The sequence below is a fragment of the Danio rerio genome, chromosome 5 (assembly GCF_049306965.1).
Source record: "Danio rerio strain Tuebingen ecotype United States chromosome 5, GRCz12tu, whole genome shotgun sequence".
Classification (NCBI taxonomy): domain Eukaryota; kingdom Metazoa; phylum Chordata; class Actinopteri; order Cypriniformes; family Danionidae; genus Danio; species Danio rerio.
Genome location: NC_133180.1, coordinates 54,412,075 through 54,437,430, shown reverse-complemented (window position 1 = coordinate 54,437,430; position 25,356 = coordinate 54,412,075). Strand labels below are relative to the sequence as shown.

Genomic DNA, 25,356 nt, shown 5'->3' with positions numbered 1-25,356 from the left:
AATGGCTCTAATTCTGAGATAAGAGGTAAGCCCAAATCACAGCTATAACAATTTTGGCACAGAAAAATAATATCATTGGCAAAAGAATCCAATCCTTTTTCCAGCTGATGAATAATAAAAAAATATATATTTACAACCAATTTAAAATCTCATAAAATGACATTAAACAACAACTGTGGCATCTAATAGCAACTGCATTCTTCTAATAAACAGAACATTATCAACTATCTTTGATTGAACGGGCACTAATATAGATCAAAGGATACTATACATTTATATCTGCTGCTATGAATCAAAGACTGTAGTACACTTGATAGTGCCTGAAACGCACATCACAAGACAGCAGCAACCACTTAAACCCCCACAAACAAGTAAACAAAGAGTCACAATCATTTTTGGAGGAGATTCACCCTCAAGACCAAGTTGTGGATTATTTCAGAAGAGCAGCACGATCTAACAAAGTATTATTCAGAGAATGATAATGTGTAGAACGACCATAAATAAGGTTGATGTCGTGATCTCGTTCCTTTCGAGTGCGCATGGTCAGGAAGATGGGCACCCTGAAAAAGGCTAATGTTGTTTGATTCAAACATTTAGAAGCAAATCTTATGAAACGTTTGTTGTTTAATTTTGTTGGTGGTTCCACATTTTTAATCTAATTGTTTTCCCATTTAGACTGAATAATAATAATAATAATTCCTTACATTTATATAGCGCTTTTCTGGGCACTCAAAGCACTTTACACAGTGGGGGGAATCTCCTCATCCACCACCAGTGTGCAGCATCCACCTGGATGACGCGACGGCAGCGATTTTGCGCCAGACCGCACACCACACACCAGCTGATTGGTGGAGAGGAGACAGTGATGCAGCCAATTGAATATGGGGATGGTTAGGAGGCCATGATGGATAAAGGCCAGTGGGCAGATTTGGCCTGGATGCCGGGGTTAAACCCCTACTCTTTTCGAAGGACATCCTGGGATTTTTAACGACCACAGAAAGTCGGGACCTCGGTTTAACGTCTCATCCGAAAGACGGCGCTCACTGAGCAGTATAGAGTCCCCGTCATTATACTGGGGCATTAGGACCCACACAGACCGCAGGTTGGGCGCCCCCTGCTGGCCTCACTAACACCACTTCCGGCAACAACCTAGCTTTCCCATGTGGTCACCCATCCAGGTACTGACCGGGCGCAGTCCTGCTTAGCTTCAGTGGGCGACCATGTGAGTTGCAGAGAGCTAGCTGCCGGCGAGCCTACTGCCTGAGAAGCATATTTAAAGATAGCCGATAAGTGAAATGACTTTTCTTAAAGGAACACACGTTGGAGTCACTTCTGCATTATAAAAATGAGCACATGTATAATTCTATAAACAGTGCAGTTGAACAGCTGTTTAGTCTGAATGTTAGAAGTTGATGTTTGCTCTTGAATTTAAACAGTTTTACAATGATTTATTGTTTTTAGGGGAAGAGATGGAGGGGCAAGGTGACTTCCTCCATGATCATGCCTTTGTGGAACTGCAGCTTGAAGGAATCCCTAGTGATGTGGACATCCAGAACCTGATCAGAGACACAGAGGAAAAACTCAGACTCAATGCCTGCAGGTCAGTGAACTAGAGAACTTGTTTTATGTTCATGCACATGCACATCATTGTCATTGTAGGTAAGGTGTGTATTTTTAACTTTTCAAATACCAAAATTGCAACAAATAGGGCTTGATAACAAAGTTTAAGTTTAAAGTTAAAGATAAAGTTGGTCCAGAACGCTTCAACACTCTATGTAATCATAACCTAATTTTGATTAAAACTTTGATTAAAACTACATCTTTACATGTTTTGGTCAAATGCATTAACATTTAAATATGTTGGGTCATTATTATTAAGTAAATAAGTAATTTGTATTGTTTTGTTTTTTGTATTGTATTGTAACTTATTAATACTTTTATTTAGACAGAGGAAATTGTTTTATTTAGCTTTTTTAATTTTTAAAAATATTTTATTTTATTATTTTATTAAATTAATGTAACTTTGTTTTATTTTATTTAAATAATTATTTATATTGTAAATAATTAAAAATAAATTTTATTGTAAATAAAATAAATAATTTTATTGTATTTTATTGTATGTTCATTCATTTATTCATTCATTCATTCATTCATTTATTCATTAATTAATTAATTAATTAATTAATTCATTCATTCATTCATTCATTCATTCATTCATTTTCCTTTAGCTTAGTCCCTTTGTCGGGGGTCACCACAGCAGAATGAACCGTCATCTAAACCGGCATACGTAATTAACCCAGTAGTGGAAAATGTATTTATTTTGCTTTATTTTATTTTATTTTATTTTATTTTATTTTATTTTATTTTATTTTATTTTATTTTATTTTATTTTATTTTATTTTATTTTATTCATTCATTTATTCATTTGTTTTCTTTTATTAATCATTATTAAAATGGAGTCGCCACAGCAGAATGAACCACCAACTAATCCATATATTTTACTCAGCGGATGCCCTTCCAGCTGCAACGCATCTCTGGGAAACACTCATACGCTCGCATTCACATACACACTCACACATAACGGACAATTTGGCTTACACAAATTCTCTTATAGTGCATGTGTTTGAACTGTGGGGGAAACTGGAACACCCAGAGGGAACCCGTAAGAACATGCAAACTCCACACAATATGCCAACTGACCCAGCTGAGGCTCAAACCAGGGACCTTCTTGCCGTGAGGCGATCATGCTACCCACTGTTTATTTTGTTTAATTTTATTTTTCAATTTTTTTGATACGTGCGGTTGAATTGTGGTTCGTCAGCAGTACTTTTTGTGCTAATAGTTTCACAAAACACATACGCACAAATATGTTGCAGACATTTTTGTAAATGTTTTTAGAAACCGGAATCACAAAGGCACATTTTGGAGTATCCTACTCAATTATACTACTTTTAAAGATATTTCAGAAAATATAAGTTTAGGTCTCTTCATTTGTATTCACTCAAGGCACAAACAATAAGAGTTTTGCATATTTTATAGAATAAAAGCTATTTCCGTCAAACCTGAGGTGCAGAGAAAGAAAGGTATGATTATGGATTGTGCCATTCACCGGTACACAAGGACAACAGGCTTTCACACATCCTGCAGGTTTCAATGGATAAAACCATTCAAAACAAGACAGTCTCATTAAGTATTGATCCCCCATGTTCTTCAGTCTTGAAGGTGCTGGTTCTTTGAAGATTATTGATCACCCTGATCTAAAATGTATCATTTTACACATACACAACCAACTTGTTTTTACTACAAGGATACACTACACTACACGTGAATTGCCAATATCAGTATGAGTGGATGTAATATTGCATAGGCTAATATATTAAGCACAATGATTTTTTTTTTGTCATTTACGAGATGTAACTGTGGGCTGGTAGCAATTATTTAGTGCTTGAGTGGACATTGTATGGCGCTTCATTTGCCGAGCTGTTGTTTCCACAGATGCTTCCTCCTTAATCCTAACATTGAGACCACATGATTAATTGAGGGCTGATGAATAGCACGCCACTTCATCTGAAATCAATGAACTTAAACGCGTTCTGAATGCACGCTCTGAGCTAGACATCCCTTTTTTCCCATTTTGATGGAAGGTTGTGGCATTATCAGATATTGAGGTTTTGTTGTCGGTGAAGGACATGGTGACGAACGCCCCTGAACTTGTTTCTCTGTTTTAATTCGGAATCTCTTTACATTGATAATGTGCCTCTGACTCTCCTAGCTTTTTGGAGGACATGCTTCTCATCACCAGGTCTCTGTTTTCTCCTCTCAATCCTTCCATCTCCTTCTCTTCCTGATGGCACCTCTTTCCATTGTGCCGCCTGTTTCGAAAAATCTATCTCTGCCATGCTTTTATCCTTTATGTTGCTCTGAGGACACGCGCAGACCAGAAGGGTCTACGCTAAATGTGTTGTACGTGAACAAAGGCGGTCTTACTCCCCCCTCCCTCAGCCATTAGACACACGTTCTCATTCCTGTCCGTCCGGCCTCTCTCCTCTCCAAATGGGAAAGTAATAATTGAAGATTCCACATCTTGAAACGAAAACCCTTGTGTGGGTAATTCAAGGATTATTACTGAAGGCCGAGACGGTTTTTCTGCCTCTCTAAGCATTAAAGGGTTATTTTGTGTTCTTGGAGAAAGATGGAAGATGGGGAACCATTATAAGAACAAAGAACCTGGATAATAGGGAATTGCGCTGAGAAGAAAGGAAAAGAGAGAAAGGGAGGACAGGCAGGGTGAAGCTGCGGTGGTCAGTTTGGATGCTGGCGAAGACTTGGCCCTTCTTCGTGACCTCCACTAGGGTGGGCCAAAGCTGTGTTCTACACCTGCTACCTAATCCACTTATCCGAGGACAAGCTCTAGAAAGGAACGGGAAACCGGAGAATTTGCGGCTGTCTGCCTTGTTTGGCGGTCCTAACCCATTTACGGGTCAGAACGACAGGCTGCCTTCTTTCGGCTCTCGGATGTCGGAGATTTGCCTAAGAGCTGCTTCCTAATTGAAGGAGATTAAGATAGCCTGTCAAGCAGCCTGGGATCTCCCAAATTGAAACGCTGTTATCCATTAAGCTTCATCAAATCGGACACTCAGGGAGGCCACCGGCAGTACGTCGGCCCCTAATGAAGTGTCAGCCATAGTCCAGCGACGGGAGGCCGGGCTTCGGATTTCACCCCGGCTTACTGAAGATAGTCGCAGTGGTGTGCCAATTTACCTTGTGTGTGTGTGCGAGTTAGTGTGCGTCCTGACAAATAACCCGTTGGGGGTTTGGCACCGGAGGAGGCTAAGCGGGCCAGATCTCGAGTCGACGGGATCCACTTTCATGGGTCTCATTGGGTCCGGCGTATTCGGGGAGGGGGAAAGAGAGGCCTTCTTTGATAGCTCGCAGATAGGCTATTTGTTTCCTGGGCACATGACTTGGTGCTCACTGAAGCTGGGGCTTATTTGAAAGAGATCTTTTCCTCTCCCTCCCTTTCACCCTGCTATTTCCTTCTCCGCTTCTCTCTCCTGGAGCGCGACAGCCCACCCACACTAAATTAATTTTGACAAGGAACTTAAGATAACGTCAAAGCGCTGACTAATCAGTGTATTGGGTTTCTGTAAGGCAGAGAGCTGTGAAACATGCCATCATATTTAATAAAAGACTCCCGTTGCCTCTCTCTTTCTTTCTAGTCCTCTTGTTCTACCTCCCCCCACCCTCTCTCTCCCTCTCTCTTTACCTGGTCTGTCATGTCTGGTTTGTGCGGATTTGAAAAACAATTACAGTTTTTGGAAGCGTGATTGGCAGACAGAGAGGAAGCAGAGAATGAGGCTTAAGGGAGCTTTCGCTAGTCTCTGCGCTCTGGGTTTTGTGTGGTGCTGGTCTCCCTCAAATTCCTTTCAACTTCTCCTTTTGTTGTTGTTTGATTTAAAGGGTAGATTAATCAGGAATTTCTTTTTTTGTGCGTGTGTGAGGCTGTTGACAGCCTTTTTGGCTTTAGTGAGTGTGTTTCTCTGAGACTCTCTCTTTCTGTCTGTCTGCTTCAGTTCTTTTTTTCTCATCCTGTGTGGCTTTTGGAGTCGGTGAAAATCATGTTATTGGATCTGATTAATCTGGAGGGGGTTAGCACACCTCTTCAGGTGAGGTCAGATGATAGCACAGTATTATAAAGCTATACATCTATGTTTTAGTTTGACTTTTTTTTTCCAGACTTGGATATTCATGATCAGAATCATATGGATGGTCATGTACTTGTAAATCTGTTTATTCTAGCAGATAGTTTTGCCAAATCTATTTTTTTTTTTGCCCGCAAAGTAAAATTTGGTCATCACGACTTTATGATGACTGCATTATGAGTAATAGTAATTTGTTTTGTTTAGTTGACCTTTGTTTTATTAATTAATTAATTAATTAATTAATTAATTAATTAATTAATTAATTAATTAATTAATTAATTAATTAATTAATTAATTAATTAATTAATTAATTTAGTTAGTTAGTTAGTTAGTTAGTTAGTTAGTTAGTTAGTTAGTTAGTTAGTTAGTTGACCATATCACACCAATATTGCGATAACTACATTGGTTGCCGGTTCATTTTCGAAATAGACTATAAAATTTAACTTTTTGTTTATAAAACTTTGAATAAACTAGTGCCACCGTATCTTTATGATCTGATCACTACTAAGGCCCAAACCTGATCGCTTAGATCAAATTCTTCGTGCCATCTATTGCAAACACCTCAATCTCGTCTCAAATTCAGGGACGATAGAGCCTTTGCAGTTGTGGGCAACTATGGAATAAGTTACCGTTAAAAATCAGAATAGCACCCACTCTATCTATTTTTAAATCGATATTACAGAATAATCTTTTTCCGAGTGCATTTAGCATTCCCTAATGGCGGTTCCAGGCTATGTTAAATTGATTCTTTCTTGGAAAATTTTACTGTTGTTACTATTGTTTTATATTGTTGTTTTTACTGTAGTGTATTGCTGTTTTTATCTTCTACTGCTACTGTACAGCATCTTGGTCGGCCAAAGGTTGTAGTTTGGTGTGCTCTAGAAATAAACTTTGATTTTATTTAATTTGATTACTACTGTGAGTTTTAAAACGAACAACTTATAATAGACTTTTATTGGTTTTATGCATATATTTTATTTATTTATTTATTTAATTTATGTATTCATTTATGTATCAATTTATCCATTCATGAGTTTATTTGAACATGGGCTCTTTCTGAAAATATAGCCCTATAATCATTGCAAATTATATAGTCAGAAGTAGGTATGGGTGCATTTCGTCTTTAAAATGAACGCTACAGGGCGGTATGACGCTTTCCAGATGACGCTTGCCTCCATATTGACGGCTTTCTCACTGTTACCAGTTTATCCAGTTAGCTTGCTATGTACGTCGGCGGACTTGAAATGCAGAGGAATTGATCATGATTACGGGGTTCGACTCAGGCAAAAAACGGTTCCAGAAAGCGAGTAAGACAAAAACAGAAGTCAAAAAATTAAATAAACAAGTAAATAACAGGGTGAGAATGTGGTAAAATCTGAAAATGTGTTAAAAATGAAGTGAAGGCTTTTCTTTTTCTGGATTGCTTTTGAAAACTGCCGGTTGGGTTTAGGGAAGTTGGTGGGCGGGTCAAATTGTGCTTTTAAAAACACTATTGGTTGGGTTTAGGGAAGGAGGAGGGTGAATCTATCGATCGGTCAGTCTATCAGTCATTTAGTCAGTCAGTCAGTCAGTTAGTTGACAGCCACCTCTGGTGGATTTAAGCGAGAAGAGCAGGCATGAGTGGTAATCGTGAGACAAATTTGAGATCTGAAAAATCCTACACAGCAGCCTCTGGTGGAGTCACTAAAACAATAACTGCAATATACTGCATATTCACTAAAACAATAACTGCAATATAGACGTATTTGGTGCTCTCCAGAAATATATACAGTGGTATGTTTTCAGAATGAGTTTATTTATTTATTTATTTATTCATTTATTTGTCCATTCATCAATTTTATTATTAATTTATTATGTAAAACAAATAATTTCTAAGCCAATCTTGTAATAATCAAATCAGGTTTAAAGCATGTCCCTAAAATATTTATTGTTCCAAGTGAAACTCTGACACATCATCAGTAGCTGTCGGGCAGAAGTTTGACAGCAGCTGCCCCTTTGATTGATGCCAGTTCTCAGGGGTGCTCAGACCAACACTGTCCGTGACTCGCCTTCAGTGATCGCTGACCCCTTCCAGTGCCAATACACAGAGGATTACGCAGGCGTCGGCAAGTGGCAGGAGTGTGTGCGGATGAGAGATGAGACTTTTATGAAGTTTTAGCGCTGTGTGGCTGCACAGATGGAAGCTCGTTTAGACCCTGCTGTTTGAGCAGAGTCCTGGGGTGATGCCTGGCTCAGCACCGGCTCTGAGCACAAATCCTTATTTTATTAGAAACATTAAACAGACTTAGCCAGTATATCTGCCTTTCTGCTTGCTCTGGATGGCTACACTTAACTAATGTATAAGAGCTAAGCTGAGCGATATCCTTGAGTTAACAATGTGCACAGAAAACACGGAAGACTAAACAGTTGTCGTGACCTTGTTCAAAATACTCTGTAAACATGGTAGCTCATAAAAAACTTCTCAAAATATAGCAAGCTGATTAAAATGGAGCGAAAAAATCCACACAATTTATTCGAATTTGGCTTCTTTTGTCAACACGCATTCCCTCATGAAAAAAAAATACTGTAGTGTTTTATACTTAGTGTTTTGAACTCTAAGTCAATTCATATTTTTATATAGTGCTTTTATGATGTAGATAGTTAAAGCAGCTTAACATAGAAGTTCTAATAAATTAAAAATGTTCGTCCAATTTTCAGGGTTGAAGTTTAGTTTAGTTTAGTTCAGTGTGGTTTAAATGGTTAATGCGCAGCTCCACAAGTTCAAGCAAACCAATGGCGACAGTGCCAAGAAACAAAACTTCACCAACTGACAAAAGTGAAGGAAAAAAAACCTTGAGAGAAATAAGGCTCGGTGGACACGCAATTTCTCTTCTGGCAAAACTTCCTGTGCAGAGCTGCAGTATAGGTCTAGGCTAAATTGTCTGAAGTGTATGAGTGGAGAACTCTGGACATCTATGGTGGAGAACTGCTGGTGTACTTAAGTAATTGAAATCATACTTGACTACTTGAAATACTATTTTGTGGTAATTCTACAGTAGGCATGGTAATACAACAACTATCATCATAGACCCTTTTCACATTTCTGGGTTGCTCAGTAAGACGTCATAGCTGGGTAAACTTAGAGCACAGTGAATGGGAGAGTACAACAAATAATTTTTTTAATCATATTTGTTGAAATAATAAAAGAAAAACACCACAATGGTGTTATTAAGACTTTAGAAAAAGCAAAGAAAATAGTGTGAGACTGATAACCGCAGCCAGAGGAGAGAATGAGGTTAAATTTACTCTCAGCCCCATAGACGCTGCATTAGAAACACCTCTTATAAGCGGTCATTCGTTTTTTGTAATTTGATGATGTAATACATTCATAAATACATATAAATATTCATACCATTTAAAAAAAAATCTAAATATTTAAAACTTTCCATCAATGACCCAAAACAGCTGTTTTATTCTAGATATTTTTTTCAAGAGATTAGTATTCAGCTTAAAATGAAATTTTAACACTTAGTAATATAGGCAAATTTGAGTAATTAGGCAAATTATTATAAAATGATGATTTATTGGGGCGATGCAGTAGCGCAGAAGGTAGTGCTGCTGCCTCACAGCAAGCAGGTCGCTAGTTCGAGCCTCGGCTGGGTCAGTTGGCATTTCTGTGTGGAGTTTGCATGTTCTCCCTGTGTTTGCGTGGGTTTTCTCTGGGTGCTTTAGTTCCCCCCACAGTCCAAATACATGCTGTACAGGTGAATTGGGTAGGCTAAATTGTCCGAAGTGTATGAGTGTGTATGTGTCTGATTCGGGTTGGAACTAAACTTTGCAGGACAGCTGCCCTTCAGGACCGAGTTTGGACATCCCTGCTTATAGACTATTTCTATATGGTGGATATAGAATATACTATCATTGGCCCACGAACTGTTCCTGTTTGTCGTCAAACAATTTTATAACTGTAACAAGAGGCAATCCAGTCTTAAGTAATATTAACACAGCCTTTTATTAATAAATGGAACTTTTTGGATTATCAGAAGCTATAGAAATTCAAAATCTAAAACAGGAAAATTGTTAGGACCATTGTCATTGTTTACATCACCCAAAAAGGTCTATAGTGTTTACTATAAAGGACTATAGTATGTTTTCATGTGGGTTGATTCTAAGCTGAATTTCATCACCATAAAAGGGCAGTTTTGTTTGTCTGTCTGTGTCGACAGCATCTTTAGTGTGTAAAACAGAATTTTTATGTTCCCTGTTAGCGCTTGTGTTTTTACAGCGGGCTTTAGGCTGTTCATTAAACAGAATGGGAAGATTTGCTTTTCCAGCACGGTCTGTCAGCACCTTCATGTCCTCTCGTCACACATATTTCCTTTTTACTACAAAAAGCGACACATTTGTTGGATTCCTGTCGGCAACCTTGCATTTTAACCAACAAAAAGAGCCCTCTTCATCTTTGCTTTCTGCATTATTCAGCTGCATATCGTTAAAATTAACAGCCCTTTATGTTCACTTTATGTTTGCGCACTTTTTTTTCAAGGAAGTAAAACTGTGTCAGGTTTAAATGGAATTTAATAAGCTGCCATTCCAAGGCATCTGGACTCGTGCATAGCCGTAGTGTTTACAGCAGTGCTTTATTGTGCTTTATGCCGCTTTGTAAGAGAAGTGTTTGTGTTTCAGCTGCTGTGTGTGTGTTTGTACCTGTATGGCTTTACGGCTTTGTGTCATGTCTCATTTTTCACGGATAGAAGGAGACAGAAGTGCTGATGCCGTGTGGTTATGAGGAAGATAGGCTCATCCTGTGTCGTTGAGAGAGAGACGTGCCATGTGCACATACACGCACAAACACACAGAGCTGATATATTGATGCCTGTGTTCATTAGGCCTGATGTGTAGAGTGAATAGTGGCAGTGATCAGAATTTACTGGAGTTTAAAGGGACAGTTCGAATCAAATATTTAAATAGATAGATTGAAAATTCTGATTTGTCAAAAGAAATCAATGTGGTTTGTGTCTCTGGACAAATAGGACAATGCTGTTGATGCATTGTCCCTCCTCCATTCCTAGATTGGTTTACACTGTACTCTACTCAACCAATAAACATAGACCATTGTCTTGCGAACCACCAATCAACATGTTTTTGGGAAATTTAAACAATCCCTGATTAAAATTAGGTGTGTTTTTGCCTCAATTAAATGTCAGGTTCTTTTGTTTAAAATGAAATGACACTTGATGCTGACTGCTAAAATAAGTAGTAAAATAAGTACTCACAAAATAGCTCTAGGTCTTTAAGGGTTAAATCATGAGCCATCTGTAATGATGTCATTATTACAGCCATTTTTGGTGATTGGATATGCGGGCTTTTGTCATTTTATAAAAGCACTCGATCAACGTTACAGACTACAGTCTCGCATTTTTTCAGCACCGAGATAATTAAGATGGTTTATTTATGTTTAATTAGGTACAAAGATGTTTATTTAAAATTTATCTCTTTTAACTTCACATGTATATTTATTTTCAACGTGTAAGATTTTATGTGTTCCCCAGTTTGAGTATTGCAATAAGTCGTTTTTATTTTTTCTTCTTCTTAACCTCTTACTGTTCCTATTGCCTGTAAAATATTTTTTTTTTATTAAAAAAAAAAAAAAAAAAAAGACGTGTCAAGCCATGAGAACCGAACCGAAAACTCTGTTAAAAAACTGAGGTATGTATTGAACCGTGGGCTAACTGTGTTGGTGCATACGTAGTTCCACAACATTTTAGCCCAGATGCACATAATGTTAATACAGCAACACTCTTACCTTTCATTGCCGCTTGGTATTCAATGTCAGTTTGGATTGTTATGGTCATACCTAGGAAAAGTATGGTGGCTGAGAGAGCTTAACAGGCTGCAGTTTAACAAAAGACATGCAATTACAAAAAAAAACCCCAGCAAATTAACAAATATCTTCATTCATTTGACAGCACATGTGCTGCAAATCATGGGCATGTGCACATGTGCATACACATTGAAAAAGCGCTGCATTTCCCACAAAGCAAACAATTTACAAAAATGTGCTATATTTTTTCACAACACAAAAAGAACAGAACACAACAAAAATGTTTCAAGGGGACCCAAAAATGTGACAGCGTTGCTGAGCGGTGGGTTATTTATTTATTTATTTATTTATTTAAACATCCTGATTACCTTGTCTTTAGTATTTTTTAGGCTAAATAACCATAACCTAAATAACCGGGTCCGTCACATTTTAGGGTCTCTTTGTGTCACTATCACCAGCGATCGAGCCTTGCAGATCCTGCACGGTATTGGAGAACTACAAATCTGCCAGCAAAAGAACTGCAAGATCCAGTCATGCACCACCCAACACACCTGGCCTAAATCCTGTCTGATTGCAAACACTCACAGCTGAAAACGCTCATGAACTGATTACTAGACTATTTATACAGCACACAGACACACAGAAATTGTGTTGTACAGCAGGGGTGTCCAAACTCGGACATGGAGGGCCAGTGTCCTGTGTGTTTTAGTTCCAACCCTAATTAAACACACCTGAACCAGCTAATGAAGCTCTTTCTAGGTATACTAGAAAGTTCTTGGGAGGTGTGTTGAAGGAAGTTGGAGCTAAACTATGCAGGACACCGGCCCTCCAGGACCAAATTTGAACACCCCTGTTGTACTGTGTTTTGAACATTACAACTCATTTTCCTTGCCTTGTCTTTCCGTATTTTTGAACTTTGCATTGTTTTGTTTTTTTTGTTTATTTCTGTCTGCCGCCTGCCTTTTGACCATCTGCCTGTTGACTACAACTCGGGATTTGCCTACATACATCTGTTTGCGCCAGATTATGACCGTTGTTTGCCTGACCTTTTCGGAAATGGTTTGCATTGTGAGAAAATGCAGCACATTTTATCAATTTGTTTGCAATGTGGGAAAATACAGCTCTTTAAAAAAACAAAAATGTTTGCGTTGTGGCGATTTGCAGCAAATGTGCTGTTAAACAGATTCTTTTCAATTTGCTGGTGTTTTTTGTAATTGCATGAGTTTTCTTAAATTGCAGCATGTTAAGCTCTTTCGGCCACTGTAGAAAATACTTCTGAAACAAAGTGATTATGCAGAGCAAATCTTTAATTTTAGTAAACAAATGACTTTTTATCTTTATATCTCAGTCAACATTCTAACTGAAAATAAATAAATGGTATTTAACAGACTGTATGTTTGTTTTATTTGATTGCAGTATTGAGCAGAACCTGAAGGAACTGCAGGCCAAGGTTGTTGAGTCTTGCAGTGGCGAGACATTGTCCAGTCCAGTAGATTGCCTCCAATGGTTCAGTCAGCGTAACTTGAACATCTTGAAACCAGTGGCCACGGGACACCAAGAGCTGCTGGATTTCTTTCGACCAATGGTAACCAAACCCATGGTTAACCCAAGACAAACCTGTACAGGAACACTCCACATTTTTTGGAAATAACCTCATTTTACAAGTCCCCTAGGGTTAAACAGTTCAGTTCTACCATGTTTTAACCAATTTAACCCATAGGTCTCAATTCTTGGAGGGCCGAAGCTCTGAACAGATTTGCTCCAACCCTAATCAAACACAGTTGATTTAACTAATCAACATGTTCAAGACTACTAGACACTACTAGATCAGCTGTGTTTGATTTGGGTTAGAGCAATTCTGTGCAGAGCTGTGGCCTTCCAGGAATTGAGTTTGAGACCTAGCCAATCTCTGAGTATGATGGTAGCTTTTTTATCTTAGCTTAGCATATATAAATTTATCAGATTAGACCCTTAGCATTTCACTAAATATATTAGATGTGACATATTAAGGAATAATATTGATCCCACAATAATTTCTTGTCATTATTAATTCTTTCTTTTATTTGATCAGCAAACTTTGTTGAAAACAGAAGAGAATTGTGAAGAGTCTATTTTGGAGTTACTTCTGAAAATCTCTTCCCAATGCGGTGTTGCTTTCCCAACTTCCTGCCCTGCATCTACCCAAGAACACTCCCAAATCCTTGCCTTTTCCATGCCACGTGATGACCTTGCTCTGGAGGTTCAGGAAACTTGGGATGATGTTCGTTTCTTATTGCGGAACCACTTACTTGGCAAGCTACAGATGATGAGTGAACAGGATCAAACTGAGGGAGAACTGGGTACAAGGATCTATGTTCCTCAGAAGATTCATTATCTTCACCAGCTCTTATTCCTCTACCCTGAAACAAGTGTCCTCAGCTGGTACCAGCACCTTCAGATCAAGGCTGTCCTCAGTGTTCTTCAAAACTCCCAGAGCTGCAGTCCAGGAGGCGAGAAGGGCTTTGACAGACTGGCTCTGGGCTTTCAAACTGCCTCACCAATTCTGTGCTCAATGCTGAAAGAGGAAATTCAGGTGCTTAATGGGGTTGCAGAACCACACATCATACTGTCCTTCCTCAACCATACCTACCTGAACACAGTGGCACATGAACTAGGTGTGCTGATGGCAAAAGAGATTGAGACGGCATTGAAAGACAACACCACACACAGCAGCAAAGGAGGCAAGATGTCCAGCAAGAAGTCTGCAGTAGGTCAGTGTGTTCTTTTATTCTTAGTGCACACAAAACTGGCTTATTATCCCATTTATAATGAGTAGTATGGTTCTGGTACAATTTTTTTGGTTACCATTTCTTAAGAGTACCTAACACAACAGTGCAGTACCAAAAGGTTGGAGCTAGACTCACAGCTGAAAGCTACTGGTTTATAAAGAATCCTCATGAAACAAAAACCGACAAAAGAACCAGTAATTTTAATGCACAGCCAAGACATGACATATAACAAAGAAGCAAAACAAAAATCTGCTGTATGTCCTCTATTGTTCTTTACAAGGCTGTTTATGTCACATTTAGGCGCTGCTTCTTCTCTGTATTGGTTCAAACTTGCTGCTTATCTTCATTTGAAATAATGAATTTGAGTTTGAGTGTCGCCTCACAGCTAGAATGTGCTGGTTTAAGTCCTAACTGGGCCTGTTGGCTTTTCTGTGTGGAGTTTGGATGTTGCTCACATGTTTACGAAGGATTTTCTTTGAGTGCGCTGATTTCCCCATAGGCCAAAGACAAATGGTATATGATTTTTTCACTCGACCTCCATTGTAAAACACGAAAGCGACGCTGCGGTGGGAAGAAACCTGGAAGTATAGGACCAGCACTGTAAACATTGCAGCAACATGCTGTGTACTACAAACCTTCAGCTGTTGCCACAATTTTAAAATTCAGAAATGGTGTAAACATCACTTTAATATAATTCAGTTAAGTTTAATTTAAACAATTAAAAGCATATTAGGCAGCAAATAAAATCACAATCTCTTTATCAGTAATACGCTTAAGTGTCTTCCTACGCTTCAGCTCATGGCACCAGGTAAACACCATGACGACTCTTCCCTGCTTCAGCCTATGTAACCCGGTGAGCGATAAAACGATGCAGTCTGTAATAGTGTTGTCCCGGTACAGAGATTTTAAAAACGTCCATTTCCCGCTTACATTTAAGTGCCGCTGAACGCATTCGTAAACAGCACTGATTTGCCATAGCATCCACAGGTGCTCAACAGAACTGACTGTGATTGGCTGTGAAGGTCATCAGTTCATCGAACTTCATTGAGTGCAAACACAAATATATGGGTACTGGAGCATTTTAAAGGTGCTAAGATCAGTGGAATGCTTGTCTTTGTTAGCACATGGTAAACAACAGTAAAGAACAGTGAACTGATGACCTTTTGACATTTTGACCTGATGACATTTCTGTTGAGCACTGATAAATACTATGGGTTAGCAGGAAATTGATGGGTTTTTTTTTAAATAAATTTCAGTGAGGAAATTCAGTATCGTGACAAGTGTAATATAATGAAAGAATCAGCTCGTTAACTTGAGCTTGATAAATGACATCTAAAACGTGTGCTTGGGAAAGAAAACTTTTGCTAACGAGTGCCATTTCCTTTAACTTAGCTGAAAATGAGGTCTGATATCCCTTTTTTATTTTCACTATCCATTCAGAACGGACCTTCAAGTCACTTGGAAGGCATTGAAATCATAAATTTGTGTCACTTTCTCTTCGTTGATAAGATATACAGCCAGGTACACAACATTCCTGTGTGAACATTCCAATACTGCTGGGTTTTTTCCCACTACAGCCTTGATTACGCTTTTAAAAATGATGGCCGTGTGAAATCAGTCTATCAGTGACTAGGTGAAATGGGCGTTCACTAGTGTACTCTTAGTGCTGGGTTGCGGCTGATATGCTGTGGCGACCCCTGATACTGTAAATTAGGGACTAAGCCGAAGGAAAGTATGAGGCGATAGAGGCGATATTTAAATGACCTAAATAATTTCATGGCAATTCGTAACTTTTTGATTTGGCTGCTAATTCATTTGAATTCATACAATTATTCGTACAATTTAGTATAATTTGCTTTTTCCCCAATGACAGTTGGGTTTAGGGGTGGGGTTAGGTGCCACTCATCCTTTTAAAACTGTACATTTCCGTATGACTGAACTCAGCTTCTAAACTGACAAAACATAAAATAGTTATGTTTCCTCGTGACATGATGTTTTTAACATAACATTTTAGGAAGGATAACAGTATCAGTGTACTCAGAAAAGAAACTTATAAAAACTTAGCATAGAATGTAACTGGCAAACACCCTTTTGGAATGCAAAAAATTAAATAAATAAATAAATAATATATGTACATTTTAGTGCATTTATGCAATTGTTTCCAAAAATGTGTTACACTTGTAGGTTGCATTGCCTCCTTTCAAGATTTTCCTAAACCAGCTCAACATTCTCAAAAACTACCTACAATATAGAAATTGACCCAAAATTTATTTAAAAAATATATTTAATTTTTTAATATTTTATTTTATTTTTTATGTTTTATTTTATTTTATTGCTTATACCAACCTGAACTGCATCAAGCCACCAGGGGGTGATGAAATATTTTATCCTCACTTTTCAGGATTTGTGAGTGGGCAAACTTGGTTTGGCAATTATTGTATACCTGACCCTAAACCTAATGCAAAAATGCAAAATGTGATTATATGCAGTTGCCCATGACCAGTTCTTGCCTGAAATAAGCTCCAAAGCAAATAAGACAACATAAATATTTCCTCTCTTTAAACATCTTTCATGAACTAAATCATTGTACCTTTATACATTCACCATTTATCCAATATTCCATTATTTTAATGATTTTAAAAAACACCATTGGACTTTTTTGTGCAATTTTACTGACATTACGCAAACTAGTCTTGGACTGACAGATTCGTAATAGACTCGTGTATTGCAGCTCCTTGTACAGACGTCAGCGTCCATTTTGAATGGACTCATTAGGGCTTCTCTTCCATTTATTTCACCATCCTGCCACAATTCACTAATTTTTACATGCAGCAGACGCTCTTTCTCATTTCCCGGCTGTAAAGAGAGGATAAGGGAGCGAAAGGGCTGAATAATTTTACTTGCGTCCATGGGGCTGCTTCATTCGGGTATACAGGCCTACAATGGGGCCCAGTAATCCTTCTGATAATGCTCCATGGTGTGTATTGACTAGAATGTGTGTCAGACACTTGTGACTGTATGCAGTAAGTAATGTACTAACAAAATTTAGCAGTAGCCCTTAGGCAAAATTTAACGACTGAAGTAGTTGTTTTTCATTTAGAACAACACACAGTCATTTGCCACTTTATAGCTGGCTTTCCAGCTAACAACCATCTTAGGAAATCTGAGCATGATGCGAAATCAAACAATGAGCGCTTTGACAGTTGTTGACATTTTTTGTTTGCTATACAGCTAAATCTTATTAAGAAAATGACGAGTAAGGATTTCGCTTTCAATGGAAGCCATCAAAACAACCTGCTGTTTCTTTTTCTTTGTCTTGTTGGGTGTTATTTATTGTGCTTTCTTCTTTCTCCATATTTTGCGGGAAGCCCGTCTGGGAGAAGCGCGGAGTGTGGGTGGGGGGTTGTGGGGGGTGAATCTTGACGCGCCGTCCCACGGGAGCACCGCCGCTCCTGGCATCACACACTGTCAAAGCACTGAAGCATTTAACAGCTTTTCATGCGCAGATATGCCAGTTCCTTTAACCCCTCCATCTGAAAGGGATGAACAGACTTTGTTACCCCCCCCCCCCCCCCACTCACCTCCTTCACCAGATGTGGGAGTCTCAGCCCTTTGTACCCATCTTCTTCCATCCTCTGCTTTTCATCCCTCTCACTTTATGTCGTCTTTTTTTCCACCTCGACTTTTTCTTAGAGGTAATGGGGTGAGGGCTGGACTCAGGAGACTGCCATACAGGTCAGCTGATCTGGAACAATGAGGAGTTTAAACCCTTACTATCACACCTCAGTGGATTTGTAGCAGACAGGATAAAGAACTGAAAAGGTGGAAGTGAGAGGGAAAACGTGTTTGTGAGTGAGAGAGAAAAAGAGCTGGCTGATGTTTATATGTTCATGCAGAAACAGTATAGTGCTCAGCATATATAAGTTCACCCCTCACAAATCTATCTTTTAAATTCATATTTTTAATAGAAAGCTATGCAATATCATATTTGTGCATATACATTACATTAGATTAATACTGAAGCCAAATCTGGAGCTTATCTACAGTAACAAAATAACTTAACATAACGGTCCAAAAACTAGTATACTCAAATTTATGTTATAGAAAAATATTGAATACAAATTTAAGAAAAGAGGAAAAATCAAGATAAGCAAAAAAATTAAGCTGAAATTTTGTAGGTTGTATTTATTTATTTATTAATTAATTTTTTTATTTTTTTTGCAATATTTTGCTTGAATTTAATTGTATTGTCTTTTAATTTCTAGATGTTTTTTGGTGGCTAAAATATTATTTTAATAAATATATCTGTTTAATAAATCTGTTTTGTTTACATGTGCCAAAAACATTGGCTATATTGACTGAGAAATAGAAAAAAATATATATTTTTAAAATGTGGTGTACTCAATTATGCTGAGCACTGTATATACCCTTTATATGCTGTATTTATAATTCAAAGACACTGTACAGTATATGTCAGATATGTGTTTAGTATTGTTTTACACACTTAAGAGTAGAACAAGGTTTTTTATTATTATTATTATTATTATTATTTTTGCCTGGGTTGGGGTACAAAACTATGGATTTAGGGCTGCACAATATATCGTTTCAGCATCTATATCACAATGTGATCATTTACAATATTCACATTGCAGCATGCAATGTTGAGTTTATATTATAGTTCATCAGTTGCACATGTTTTTGATGCCTGTAATTGTACAATGATTCAGGTATAAGAAATTGTACCATTTGTGACCTTAACAACAATTAATTTTATTGAATTATTATAATTTTTTTTATTTAGTTACTGTAGTTGAATACTCAGAAAACGCTAAAACATTATTTTAATTGTTTCTTTTTCTTCATTCTTCATTTTTCTTCTGATTATTGAGAATAAAACACATGCAAATACAGAAATGCACTGCAAGTAGTGCAGACCACAACGAAAATGTGTCAGGGACCCCAAAATTTATATTTTGTTTATTAGATTTTATGGAGATGCAAATAGTAAACACTAATTGATCAATCTCTGACTAAACATGTGCATGAAAATAACACACAACAAATGCAAATACAGAAATGCACTGCAAATAGCACAGGCCACGATAAAAATGTGTTGGGTGACCCCAACAAGTTTATAGATTGTTTATGAGATTTTATGAAGATGCACTCCTATTGCAGATTCATCCTAATCAATCTTACATTATAAATTCTTTCCAAATCGGGATATGTGTTTGTCTGCTGATATTTTATTCATATCACAATATATATTGCAAAAAAAAAAAAAAAAAAAAAAAAAAAATATATATATATATATATATATATATATATATATATATATATATATATATATATATATATATATATATATATATATATATATATATAGATATATATATATTTTTTAAAATATTTTTTCACATATATATGTGTGTGTTTTTATATCGCAATGCTAGATTTTAACAATATCGTGCAACCCATATATAGAATTGAAGTGAAGTCTGGTGTACAAAAATGCACAACATTTGACACAACATTGAAAGTCCGTATGCCATTAGATGCAATTTGCGATTAAAAGATATTTGTCAGATATTTGTATGACTTTTGTAATTAAATGACTTGTTATGGGCAGAAATACATCCAAAGGTATGACCTGATGGCTGACATTATTATAAAATATTGCTTCTTAGTGATGTTTTATTTTGCTTATGACTTTTCCCGAACTTTTTGTTTTTGCCTATAACATACAATAGATTTTCAAGCACACACAGCACTAGCACATACAAGTCAGCATAATAAAGTAAGCATAGTTCAGAAGTTCGCTAAACGAAATGAATAAAGCTACAAAATATCTTTATTCTTTATTTCAAATAAATTATGATGGTTTAAAATAAAATGAAATAAAATATATTTTTAAAATAAAATAAAATAAAATAGAATTAAATTAAATTAAATTAAATTAAATTGACTAAATGTAATTCATTTAAAATTTATAATAATATAAAATAAACAATATTAATGATTAAGCAAGGTTTTTGTAATAATAATAATAATAATAAAAATAATAATAATAATAATAATAATACATTATTCAGCAACAAAACAGCATATTAGAATGGTTTCCTAAGTATCATTTGGCAATGAAGTCTGAATAAATGGCTGCTAAAATGTAATTTTATGTGTAAATTTAACCTCTTAATCAGGAATGTAACATTAAAGAAGGCAAATTCATAGGTTTTTATTTTGTATTCAAAGTAGACAATATGATAATGTTCATCTGATATAAATCAAGATCAAAATGTGACTCTATGATTGCTCAGAAATTTCTTACAGTTCTCTTACACCAGCCATTGATTTGTTTTAGTAATTTGGCTAACTTGTGTAACCAGTGAACCACCTATAATTGCATATATTGCTGCCAAAATAGAGACTCACTAGTCAGTTACTCCGCCCCATAACAATGTAATAAAGATATCAAAACCTGCCATTTCTGACTCCAAGAAGGACCGCCCAACCCCTACTTTATCCCAGCTGGACTGTGCCTCTGGCGTTGAAGGAGCCCGGTTTAGCGTGTGTCAGTGGGGGCGTTTTCTAATGCCGCCTGTCTCAGTAAGCAGCGGGCTGCAACAGACAACCCACTGCACACCACAGCACTCAGACTCCCTCAGGCCATCAGGGGGCTCCACATGTGGTCCGTTTAGGCCCCGAGGCCCTGCCAACCACAACACCACCTAGAGTGCTCACTCTGTTCTGTGAGATGGACCAATCTCTGCATTTACAGATAGCTACGTGCTTTCACATACCTTTTTCTCTTTCACTCTTTCCCACAATGGTCGAAATATAAATTAGCATATATAAAAAAAGCTTTAATCCCCAGAGCATCCACTTCTAAACAGATCTCTGTATGTGACAGGCAAAAAATCACTGTCTTGGGGTCTATCGATGGAGTGCTATCATCAACATGGCTGGTACAAATTCATTATAATTTAGAATTTTTAAAGAAAAACTCCTTTTGGAAATTGGAAATTGACTCGTTTAGAATTAAACAGTTGAGTTTTATCATTTTTGAATCCATTCAGCTTGTCTCCGGGCCTGGTGGTAGCACTTTTAGCTTAGCATATACTGTATTGTTGAATAGGATTGCATCATCAGCATGGGTCACACTTTATTTTGATGGTTCGTTTGATAATTTTAAGCTACATTGCATCTACATGCCAACTAATTCTTATTAGATTATGGTAGACTTTTAGTTTGGGGTTAGGGTAAGTTGACATGCACTTGCAAAGTTTTTTATAGTCAGTTAAATGTCTGTTGAATGTTTATATCAACAGATATTAAGCAGACAGTAATACTTAAATGCACCATCAAAATAAAGTGTTACCTTAGCATCTTGCTCAAAAATGACCAATGCTATATGATCAAAAATATTCTAATTTTCAGGTGTTCCGTAATATTACTGTCCCCGTTGTGGCCATGGCAAAAACAGGCCATAGCGACCTTGAAAATAGCCACTTTTCTTTTTATGTCAGCTGTAGTACATGATGTGACTACAGAAGATTCAAGCTTTAAAATGAAAAATTATCGATGCTCTTTGGTCAATTTTGAGATGCTAATGGTCTAATCCGATTTAATGATCTGTGCTAAGCTAAGCTAAATGTTAGAGCTAAAGCTTAAGCTTGTTAGAGTCTAGAAGCGTTGTAAAATGAGGCTATTTTCCTATATTCTTTTTATTATTACTTAAATTCTTTTTAGTCTTTATATGTTTAGTTTCAGTTTTAGTAATTCTGGTTTAGCAGAGTTAATGGAACACATCCAATGTCCACCAAAAAATGGGTGCATTTACATCAAACCTGTCTGGTTTGCCCAGCATGATTCGTTTGGCATATGTGAATCCAGCAATTGCACTTGGATACGTACAAAAGCAATCAGTCTGAGATCACCAGAATGAGGTGGGCTCGGTTTAAACACACTCTGGAGTGATCGATTGTAGTGAGAAAGCAATACAATACATTGACTTAGGCTATATCAGTGTATTATGGTTATGTGATGGCCATATATACGACTATATGAAGAGAGAATTATTAGTAGCGTGAAATGTGATTTCTACTGGTAATTATGGTTTCATGTTAAATACAAAAATTAAAGCATACTAAAATATTAACAAAATTACCATCTGATAATTTTTGCATATTTTAATCTTATAATATTTTGTATTTGGCCTGTTGTTTTGTTAATTTCTGAGTTCAAATATTTTTTTTTACAAAACTTGACAACTGAAATGAGGCTATGTATGAGTGTAATGTGAAAGGGACCCTGAAAGCAGGGAGTGAGAATCCAAATGCAAGGTTTATTAGATGGTCAGGCAAGCAACGGTAACAATCAGGAGATGTATGCAAGCAATCCTGGGTCGTAGTCAAATAAACAGTCAGATGGTCAAAAGGCAGGAAGCAGACAACATAAACCAAACAAAACAAAGCAAGGTCCAAACACAGAAGGCAAGGCAAGGAAAACGCATCGTATTGTTTACGTGAGCAGCTTCAGCTGTGTGTTTGCAATCTATCTGGATCAGGAACCAGTGTGAGTGTGTGTGATGCATGACTGGAATTGTAGTCCTCAAAATGGTGGATTTGTAGTTTTATGTGATCTGTGTTTACCAGCGATCTGCACAGGTTGGAGCGCTGGTTATTGTAACAATGAGAATGTCTCATTTCTCTGATATTTAGTGACAATGTCTGTGTGTCTAAATTAAAGTGCACCTTGTCTCTTTTAATGTATTATTTTATATCATCATAATTTAAAGTATTGACGTATGACAGCTGAGCAATCCATGTTACTCTAAAAAGTAAACTGTGAAACTCTAACCGATTTGAGGAAAGTTTAGTCACACGTGACTTCTTTTAACTATTTTGGTCTGTTTAGAAAGTTTTCAGTATGAACGCGAACTGCACCAAGAGCAAAATTAAACATTGTAACAATTTTAATCCCTGTTTTGGAACAAAACAACCAATCTTCAGGTGTGAAAGCAGTCCATTTTAATGGTTTGCACAGGTTATATTAACATGTGCAAACCTTTTAGCAATACAAATAAAAAAAGTCATTGAACAAATACTGATTCAAATAAATACGCAAAAGCAAGAATTTAGACAAACTTGACACTTTTTTTTTTGTCAAATTAAAAACAGATAGAGCTCATGTTTTACAGAAAATATGTTTCGTATATGATCATATGCTTAACTGATTTACAGTATTTGTCTGTAAAAGCATCATCTACAGTTATTTCTCCAAACAACTTCAGGTCAGATTTTCCTTCACAGAATGGGTGATTATTAACTGTGATAATGATTATGTGTTTATTGATGTATTGCTCATTTTATTTAGTTTTTTTCAATGACTGTTTTGTTTAGTTTTAATATTTTATTTATTGTGAATATTTAATGTTACTTCAGTTAACAAAATATATATTATATATTATTTATATTATATAATATATTTTATATATTATATAAAAACCTTGGGTTGAGTTTTTTTGTCGTTTCGGAATGCCTGATGTTTTGGGTCAAGTTGCATTCCCTTTTAAAGACCTGCACCTCTCTCTTTTTTCCGCACTTTTCTGCCAGAGAGGCCAATCAACACCGATACAAGAAAGAGAGGAAATGAAATCAGTGGCTAAATTGTTGCGTGATTGCCCATTCCCTAAAGAGGCTGGGCATCATTTGGAGAAAAGCATTTAATAATTGCTTTTAGGGCCATGTCAGACACATGCAATTCCCTGCACTAATGGCACAGCTAGGCAGAACACGGCCCCAAGGGTCAGAGCAGGACAAGCCAGCCAGCGAGAGCTGGAACCGCTCGTCTGTTTGTGTGTGTGTGAGGGAAGGAGAATGAAAGAAGGAATGAGGGAGCAGGCATGGAGGAGATGAAGTGGCAGCGAGTGTAACCCAAAGGGGAAATGCACTTCAGTGTGAGTTTAATACTCCGGGCCGGGGATTTGGCAACCTGCCACACAGCAATTGTTTACCTTTTTGCTCACTGGCTGCATCTGTTCTGTTTTGTAAACGGCACTAAACTATCTGCCCGTAAACACTGGAATCAATAACAACTGTTTGGGGATTTCCCAGCCTCCCCTACGATTCTTTCTTCTTCTTCTACTTCTCTCTCACTCTCGCTATCGCTGTCTCGTTTTCTTTGTGCCATTTTTCACTGCCTCCCCCTCCCTTTCTAGTCAAAGCAAGTGTGATGTGAATAGTTTACAAAGGGCTTTCATATGCAGCATTTGAGAAAAAAACGATAACGCTTTGCAGGTAATTTTATTTGTCAATCTCTATTCCTCAACACACAGCCATGCATGATACTTTACCTTTTTAAATTCAATTTTATTTTGTCAGACACAGTCATACACAGTATGATATGCAGTGAAATGCTTACACAACCACTTATGATCTTAAAATGTTATTTCTAGTTATATGTGCTCTTCAAAAATAAAAGCTATGTATTGTTATCTATATTTCCATGAGGAAATGTTAGTATTTTAAAGGGATTGTTCATTCAAAAAATAACATTTGCTGGAATGTCTAAGCAGTGGTATCCTGTAATCTGATTTACTTCGTTCGTCATTATCTTTTGGAAAAATGTGAAGTTACCTAATTAGAAAAGAGGGTACATATATAAGTCAGAAAAAATGAATTGTTCACTTCTTTGGGGAACCTACAGTAAGTCCAAGTTTTAGTAACAACAAATAATAACTTGACTTCATTGTTAGCATTGTTAAGTTGTTCATTTAGTATCAGAAGTGGCCTATATAAAGGCAAATGCCTCTAGATTATACTTATTTGACCAAATTGCAATATGATCATGCCTTAATTTTTAATGATTTAATTAGGACAGTAAGGTCTGACTTTGCTAAGACTAAATTCTTGTCACTTAACAGAAATAATTTAATGACTCAAATAACTTAACAATAACAGTCAATGGAATGGCAAAGAAAGCGTTCTTGCAGGACTCTCAGAGTTCATCAAGATTCTTTGGATTCATCTTCAATGCCTCCACTTTCATCTTACCCCTGACATGCTCAATAATGTTCATGTCT

At 36.9% G+C, this 25,356-nt stretch overlaps 1 protein-coding gene across 6 annotated transcripts in view; it reads left to right on the top strand.

Moving 5' to 3' along the window:
- Positions 1–25,356, top strand: part of si:ch73-280o22.2 — a 288,368-nt gene that overhangs the window by 12,756 nt on the left and 250,256 nt on the right. For all 6 annotated transcript variants that reach the window (XR_012406339.1, XR_012406340.1, XR_012406338.1 and 3 more), the window contains exons 2-4: positions 1,462–1,600; positions 12,922–13,090; positions 13,577–14,255. Coding sequence is in view for 3 of the 6 variants with exons in the window: in XM_017356332.4 (XP_017211821.2) it covers positions 1,470–1,600; positions 12,922–13,090; positions 13,577–14,255 (979 nt within the window). In the remaining 3 variants the exon portion in view is untranslated. The remainder of the gene's footprint in view (positions 1–1,461; positions 1,601–12,921; positions 13,091–13,576; positions 14,256–25,356) is intronic.